An 8955-nucleotide genomic window follows, 5' to 3' on the forward strand; every position below is an offset into this window, starting at 1 on the left:
TATATATTACAATATACAATATTATATTACAATATATTACTATTATTTAGACTATGAAATTTACGAGAAAAATCATAAAAATTTACGTTTCATATTCATAGAATTCGTTTTTAACTAATTTTATGTAAGAATAAGTAACAAAAAAATTTAAATAACAAAAATTTTCCGTTTCTTAAATCCAATTTCACACTACATACAAATCAATTTCACTGCAAATAAAGACAAATTTCACTTCATCAATGACAACTTTAATGACACAACAACTGAAGCCTATAGTGACCATGAACAGCGAAGAGAGTCCGTGGAATGGATTATTGAACATCAACAAGTGGATGCTGATTTTTCGAGCAAAATCATCCTAAGCGATGAAGCACATTTTCACCTTGATGGCTTTGTTAATCGCCAAAATTGCCGTATTTGGGGTTCGGAGAACCCACATATGATTGTCGAACAACAAATGCACACCCACAACGTATCACTGTTTGGTGCGGATTTTGGGCTGGAGGCATCATTGGATCATACTTCTTTGAAAATAAGGCAGGTCAAGCAGTGACTGTTACTGGTGCTCGATATCGCGACATGATAACAGAGTTCTTTCTGCCTAAATTGGATGATATTGATGTCGACGACATGTGGTTTCAACAAGACGGCGCCACATGCCATACAGCCCGTGAAACAATTCAATTACTGCATGAGACATTTCCTGGTCGTGTACTCTCTCGTTTCGGTGATCAGAATTGGCCCCCTAGATCGTGTGATTTAACACCATTAGATTTCTTCTTATGGAGTTATTTGAAGTCAAAGGTCTATGTCAACAAGCCCACAATCACCCGTGCATTACAAGAGGAAATTAAACGTTGCACCAACGAAATTCAGCCACAATTATGCAGAGAGGTCATGAAAAATTTCGACAAAAGAGTGCGTATGTGCCAGCAAAACCGTGGAGGTCATTTGCCCGATGTGTTATTCCATAAATAACCCTATCCTATGTACTTTATTATTCAATGAAAAAATAACAATCTAAAGACTAAAAACTGTGTTTTCTATTTAATTCAAATCTTGCGTTAATTTTGGGACACCTACTTTCTCTTTGAACATTATATGTAATATATTTTTTAAAATATATATATATATAATTAAAAATAATGACAATAGTATTACACAAAAATGTTTAATATTCAAGCAATTAATTTAAATATCTTTTATAATTATTTTATTTAATAGAACATTAATACAAAATTATTATTTAATAGAACTATAATACAAAATTATTTTTTAATCAATATCTAATCAAATTTTAGATATCATAGTAAAATTATTTTATTATTTAACCCTTATCCGTGCATCATTATTCGACTACTTCTTTATAAACATAATTTTTTACTTCCCTGAAATTATATTCTCCTAAATAAACTTTCAACGAATCCCAAGAACCTACTCTTGATAGTGCAATGTATAATTGACCATGATTAAAAATATTTTTTCGAAGATCTACTGCAACTTTTTTGAAAGTTTGCCCTTGTGATTTATTTATAATCATAGCAAATGCCAATTTCACTGAAATTGTCTTCTTTTAAAAGTGAATAGATATACATTTTCACAGTATAAAGTAATGCGATTTAGAAAAACAATTTCTCTAATCTTATTACCTGACAAAATTTCATATCGTAATAAATTATTATCTAAATTTAAAATTAATAATCGAGTACCATTACATAAACCTTCACTAATATTAAGGTTTCGAATCAACATAATAACAGTGTATTTTCTTAAGCGTAATTCATATGATGGAAGACACGTTGGATTTAAAGAGTTAAGATATTCTGTCATAATTACTTCACCTTCGTTATCAGTTATTTCAAGAGTATCTACACTTGTATAAATTCTTTCTGTCGTTTTATCTAATAAATTAACTACTTTTTCATTTATTTCATCGACATCGGCATTTCTTGCAGATAATATAACATGATTAGCTATAGTGTTATACTTTTTATGTATTATAATATCTCCATACATGTCTTTTATTATATCCGAGTTAGCATTCGCTATACATTTTTCACGAAGGTAAACATTATCCGAGTAATCATTTAAAGAACCATTACCCAAATTTAGTAAAAACTGCGCAAATTCTTTTTCTTGTGGTAAGGTTCTTACATTTTCTGTCAAAGAAAATATTTTTAATTGTTTCCATAAGAAACTAAATTTTATGGATAAATTTATAATTTCACAACGCGTAGCTCTTTGTTTTATAGGTAATAACTGTCTAAAATCTCCACCAAGAAGCACGATTTTACCACCAAAATATAAATCATTTTGCATTATATCACGTAACGTTCGATCCATTATTTCTAATACGTAACGAGGTGCCATAGGAGCTTCATCTAAAATAAAAACATCTACAAGTTTTAAATTATTAGCTTCTTTAGACTGAACTTTAATGTTTGATGTAGAATCAGCAAAAAGAGGTACAGGCAATCCAAAAACTTTGTGTACCGTTCTTCCATTTGGAAGTAATGTAGCAGCAATACCAGTAAATGCCATCATATTTATTATTTTTTTTTACTTTTAAGTAAATAATACAAAGTTGTATAAATAAAAGTTTTACCAGAGCCACTTGAACCATCAATATAAAAACAAGTTTCACTATTATTGTTAGTAGTTACTGCTGTTAAAATTGAATCAACAATTTCTTTTTGTTTTACATTTAATTGTTTATATTGTCTCGTACCTATGTATGTATCTTCTTGAATTTCTTCTTCATTATTTATTTCTTGTACCTCTGCTATTTGTTCCATTTCAAAAAAGGTAGTTATACTTGATCTTTCCTTCTGAAGTAAATTAATAATATAATTATACGTTTTTCTTATTCCCATTGTAAGTCCATATCGTCTTATATAATCTTCCGACATATCTCTTTTAAACTCATCCCATAATTTTTTCGGAACTGGTTGACAATGAATTAAAATTCGAACATATAAATTACGAAGTCGCCTTGGCATCATCCAAACTTTAGCTTCATTCATTGCGCGACCATTCGTTATCATCTTCTATGAGTCCTAATGCTAAACACGCAGCGGTAAAGGTTTGATGTATTTCATTATTAACTGTCCTCAGTTCTTGAAAATTCTTCGCTCCTTTAATATGTAGTAAAAGTATACGTAAATGAAATAATTCTATCTGAGATGGACTAACAGAATACATTCGACCAATACAATTAAAATATCTCTGACGTTTTTCCCAACGATTAATGGTTTTATTATTAATTGTTATTTTTTTGAATACATAATGAGATGGAATGTCACTATATAAATATTGTTTTGCTTCCTCATCTCGAGCATTTAATTCAAAATAATCCAACAACATTTATACGTTCTACAGCAAATCTTATCGCATCATTATTAATATTATCGTCGATTATTACACTATGTTTATTTGGTAAATGTATTGGTAAACGAAATATAGTATGACTCTTTTCTTGTAAAGATTTGCTCAAAATACGCCAACATGCTTCAACAGGTCCAACATAACGAGCTTCGATAAATTCTTGAATTTCATCTGCATGAATTATCATTTTATCTATATTTTCTCCAATAATTACAGATGCAGCATCGTGACCTTTATAAATATATTTATATAAATATTTCACAGACCGTATACTTGAAACTATTTCCACATTAATATGACTATTAAATAAAAGTAAAAGCGTTGGATTATACTGAATGACATATCGGTTATTAACAACATATCGTCCAGGTCTTTCGTAAAATAATTCATTATTTCGACGACGATATTGTGGATAACCATCCTCATCCATGATCGTTTCAGATTGAAACGATTTTGGAAAATATTTCGAACATTTATTATTAATCAAACACCAATTTCCACATGGCCCATGAATCATATGTTTCATTACAATGTTGTGTAAATTTTTATTTTTATCGGGATTAGGAATTTCTGCTGAAATAAATTTATCAACTACTTCAGGATTTAATATCTTGTAGTTTTGTTTCAAAGTAACCAACAAATGTATGTGTGGCAATCTACGTTTTTGAAATTCTATCACATAAACATATGCGAGAACTTCACCAAAAAATTTTTGTCTAACGATAATATCAATTAAATAATCTTTTTTTATATTAAATACACGAGCACAAATATCTGGTCCATCTGCAGGTTGTTGATTTGGAAATAAATTTTCTTTAATTTCGCGACAAATTGGATTACAAGTCATGGTAATAAAAATATCTGGTTTTCCATATCTTCTAACAATAGTCATCGCATCTTGATAATGCTGTAACATATTACGTGGTGAACCTACAAACGTCGATGGAAGTATAATCATTTTTCCTACATGAGCATTGTCATTATTAGCAGCATTTGCCAAATAATCAATTAATCCTTGATAACTTTCAATTCGCAGTTGTTTTTGATTTTGTTTGCAATAATTAATCCGATCTTTTTCAATTTTAATGTAATTATCTACAACCCATTATTGAAATAATCGTCTTCCCATAATAAAAACATTAAAATTACTAAACACGTATAGCCATTCGATATTTTATATAAGCAGCTCTACTTATTCGTTTATTATTATTTTTACGTTTTAAATTATCATGCCAACCTTGATTACCATATGGATAAAACAATGGATAGATCCATGGTTCTACATTTGGATCCATTGTACTAACTTGTTGTAGTGTCTTGTTACGTTTGTTATAAATTGTGACATATGTTTCCGGAATTTCTCCATCTGCAGTAGTATAAAAAACAGCTGCTACTTCATTTACTTTTTGTATATTGTACCGATCAATACCTTTTTTTGTTAAAAATCCCAATTGTAAATCACGCATATTGTAATTTTCAGTTAATTGTTGCATTTGAATTTCTTCATGCATCATTCGATAGGATTGTGCAAAAATATTATTCTTACGCATTAATTTATCTATTAAATGTAACATTTCTTCATTAAGATTCGAATTTCGATGTAATCTACATTCTGTTGCTTCATTATTATCTACAATAAAAAGTTGTCCGTAGCTTGGCGTTTCATTTGGTGTGGGATATAGCGCAGTATTAATTTGATAATATATTTGTCCTTGAATTTTAAAACAATAAGGTCCACGTCTTTGTGTATCAAAATTTGAAGTTTTTGCATTAAATGACGCAAATGAAAACGTATTATTATAACCACGAATACGACCATAAAAATGTTTTGATTTTGGATGATTTCCATTAAATAATTCATAAAGTTCATACGGAGGTTGGGTTAAAGGATTTAATTCAACAGATCCATGATTACAGCAATCGTTAAATGAATTATCTTTATTAGCTACTTTTTCAGAATTAAAATGTTTTGCACTACAATGTTCACACTTTACATTCATTTCTCCTATATAATGTTCTATAATATTTTGTAATTTATTAATGTATGATGTATTAATATAATAATATCGATATAACCTTTCTGTAAAGATCGTGTTTTTTTAATACGTTCTACAACCACATTTTTATCAATTAGATTATGTGAGGAAAATATTAATTGTGATCCATTAAATACATTATCATTTCTTATAGTAGTTTGTGATGGAATTTCAGATAATAAATTTTTGAATTCACTATTACCGTCTAAATTTATTAATTGATTTGATGTGCTAGTGTTGGTACGAACAGTTTGTTTTTGGCGCTGCATATCTTTGATTCTGCACTCACCGAGGGCAAGTGCGCGCGCAGTCGTTTAGTACTAGTAGTCAAGTGCTCCTAGTTACCTATAGCACTAGTTAAGTTGTCGCTCTGCCTTTTGTGGTTACACCAATTCTTCATTCTCGTCTTTACGCGACCACGTGAGCACAACGTTCTCCTTTAACGGTAATGTAATATCTGGGAGAAACAATAAACAGACTATTTGTGTTCTTGTATCTTTGCCTCTGTATTGCCCTTCCACCGCACTACTCTAATAGCTAGGTATAGCAAACATAACATTATTCGATAAAGTTTTCATAGATGAGTTATAAACATTTTCAACGATTTCTGTATTATTATTAACATTAAATGATTTAATATTATCGTTTCAACGATTTCTGTATTGTTATTAACATTAAATGATTTAATATTATCGTTTCAACGATTTCAGTATTGTTATTAACATTAAATGATTTAATATTATCGTTTACTATATTAATTTCATTATTATTTTTTGTTCTAGAAATATTAGTAATGGTTGATGCATTAATTGTTTGTGATGTAGTGGTAATTGTTTGATTTGCTGAATACACTGTTTTCATAATCGAAATGGTTGAACTATGAGAATCTATTACTACGTTTTTTGACAAAGTAGAAGCTTGTAATATGTTCGAACAAATTTCATTAGTATTTGATGAAAGTTGGCAATCTTTTTTAATCATCATTCGTTTTTTTTTCTCGTCTTTCAGCTTGACATTTTGCTTTTCTTTCACGTATATTATTTTGAAATTCTTCTTCTTCAGTTATTCGAATTACTTTTCTTCGGGGCATAATTAGTTATTATGTGAATATTAATTTAAATAAATATCAATATAATTTGGTATTAATATATCTTAATATTAATCTAATTCAATATTAATTCAATTCAATAATGATTTAGTTTAATATTAATATAGTTGAATATATTTATCCAGTTTAATGTTAATTTTGTGTAACAATAATTCAGTTTAATATGTATATTTAAATTACTATTTTAATATTGTTTATAATATATTAACACAATAAAATTAGTATTAATTTTGTGTACAAATAATTTTATTTTAATAGAAGTTTTTTTTAAATCGAAGATAATATCAGTCGAAGATCCCAATAAACACTCAATGGTATAAATTTGATGTAATATACGTACTAATGGTTTAATATTGGTATAGATAAAAATAGTAAACGATCATTATACCGTATAACAATATAGGTTAAATATATTGTAACAAATATACGTTATTTAAACGCTTTCAATATACCTTATATACACTCAATAATATAAATATGATATAAATATAGTATATGATATACGTATAACAATATACATTTAAAAGTTGTAAGAAATATACACCTTTTAAACGTTTTTAATAAACCTAATTTACGTAAAAAATACTCAATAATATAAATATGATATAAATATAGTATATGATATACGTATAACAATATACATTTAAAAGTTGTAAGAAATATACACTTTTTAAACGTTTTTAATAAACCTAATTTACGTAATAAATATTCAATGATATTAATATGACATAAATATGGTGTATGACATACGTATAACAATATACATTTAAAAGTTGTAAGAAATATACACCTTTTAAACGTTTTTAATAAACCTAATTTACGTAATAAATACTCAATGATATAAATATGATATAAATATGATGTATGACATACGTATAACAATATACATTTAAAAGAAATATACATCTTTTAAACGTTTTTAATAAACCTAATTTACATAACGAATACTCAATGATATAAATATGATATAGATATGATGTATGACATACGTATAATAATATACATTTAAAAGTTGTAAGAAATATACATATTTTAAACGTTTTTAATAAGCTTAATTTTAAGCGAAATATACCAATCAGATGTAAGAGCTCACTGAGTGCTCAGTGGGCGATTATGATATACTGAATACATCCATTCGTATAAGTATGGTATAATATGCGTATCGGAAATTCAAAATTAGTGTAGTTAGAAGTAATAAACAATTATTATATCATATAACGGTAAGTATACGTTACATAATTGTAACAAATACAGTTACAATGTTATTCAAAAATAAATAAATATTTTTTTAATGTTTTTATTAATAAACCTAACTTATTTAATGAACACTCAATACGTATAAATATGATATACTAGTATATGTATCGAAAATTTGGGACTCTGAAATAGTGTAAATAATAAACGATTATTGTATCTGATAACAGTATACATTAAAAAATTGTAATAAATTTTCATGAATAGCGTCCTTAACTTAAAAGAGCCTTTGCGTTTCGTTGCTCATTACCAGTACTGGAAATTTATAGTATTCATTACGTACACCATATATACATTTTTAGCAGTGGCAGTGTATATTGGAATGCAGCATATGTTAAAGACGTTATCTGGAGACACGGTAGTGTCTCGGCGCTGAGCAAGCGTAGCGTCGTGATCATGGTGGAAATATATAAGGTGAAGCAATCTGATGGATGCGCAGAAGGAAAGTGCATATTCGGACATATTTGATTGGCTATTTCCAGTATTGCTACCGCCATTATACATTGTTTCACCTTACTTTACGCGAGCCGGCGAGTTGGAGCCATTTGCTGGATTCACACTGCATCCGATTTGCGTCGTACGACGATTTGCAACCAATCAGAAAACAGAATTCTGATGGATTTTGCTTCATATCATCGAAAGCCTGTTTTCTGATTGGTTGCAGAGAGTCGTACGACGCAAATCGGATGCAGTGTGAATCCAGCAATAGACTTATAAGATAGACAGAGCGTTCATACGAGAGAAGCTGAAGATTTAATAGAAAGAGAGAAATGTTAAATAAGGATGAGGTGATCGCTGTGTCGTAGATGGAAAGCTCCCATAATCAGTTGACGTCTCTATGCTAGGCCGCGGTCCGATTCATGCTCACAACGCTTAAAAATCATTTTATCCTTGTTGTTTGTCAAATGTTAAACGAAGACAAACGATGCTCATGAATGTTGTCAGCATGAATCGAACCACGGTCTTAGTTTTCTCTGTGGAGAATGGCCATGTCATATATAGATGATGCCAACAGCATCACGATGTTATCTTTTTTCGCATCTTCTCGTTCACATCTTCTATTAAAGACCATATCACATTTGCTACTCGCAGCTGCGATGCGATTGCGATATGGGATTCTTCCTCAGCCAATCCGAATGATAGTCGCAAGTTGCAGTCGGTGGCCGCTGATTT

The 8955-nt window shown here is 29.1% G+C and overlaps 2 protein-coding genes across 2 annotated transcripts; one reads left to right on the forward strand and one right to left on the reverse strand.

Moving 5' to 3' along the window:
- The first annotated feature begins 482 nt into the window (after window positions 1–482).
- Window positions 483–1006, forward strand: LOC108759083 (uncharacterized). Its single transcript, XM_018504381.1, has one exon. The coding sequence runs from the start codon at window positions 580–582 to the stop codon at window positions 976–978; it is 399 nt and encodes a 132-aa protein (XP_018359883.1). The 5' UTR covers window positions 483–579; the 3' UTR covers window positions 979–1006.
- Window positions 1007–3015: 2009 nt separating this feature from the next.
- Window positions 3016–5384, reverse strand: LOC108759082 (uncharacterized). The gene is made up of 4 exons (XM_018504380.1): window positions 4622–5384; window positions 4147–4479; window positions 3370–3555; window positions 3016–3134 (listed from the first exon to the last, which is right to left on the reverse strand). Exons 1-4 carry the CDS (start codon window positions 5382–5384, stop codon window positions 3016–3018), a joined length of 1401 nt encoding a protein of 466 aa, XP_018359882.1.
- Between the last annotated feature and the right edge of the window lie 3571 nt (window positions 5385–8955).

Source organism: Trachymyrmex cornetzi, unplaced genomic scaffold (genome assembly GCF_001594075.2).
Source record: "Trachymyrmex cornetzi isolate Tcor2-1 unplaced genomic scaffold, Tcor1.1 scaffold1664, whole genome shotgun sequence".
In the NCBI taxonomy this organism is placed as follows: domain Eukaryota; kingdom Metazoa; phylum Arthropoda; class Insecta; order Hymenoptera; family Formicidae; genus Trachymyrmex; species Trachymyrmex cornetzi.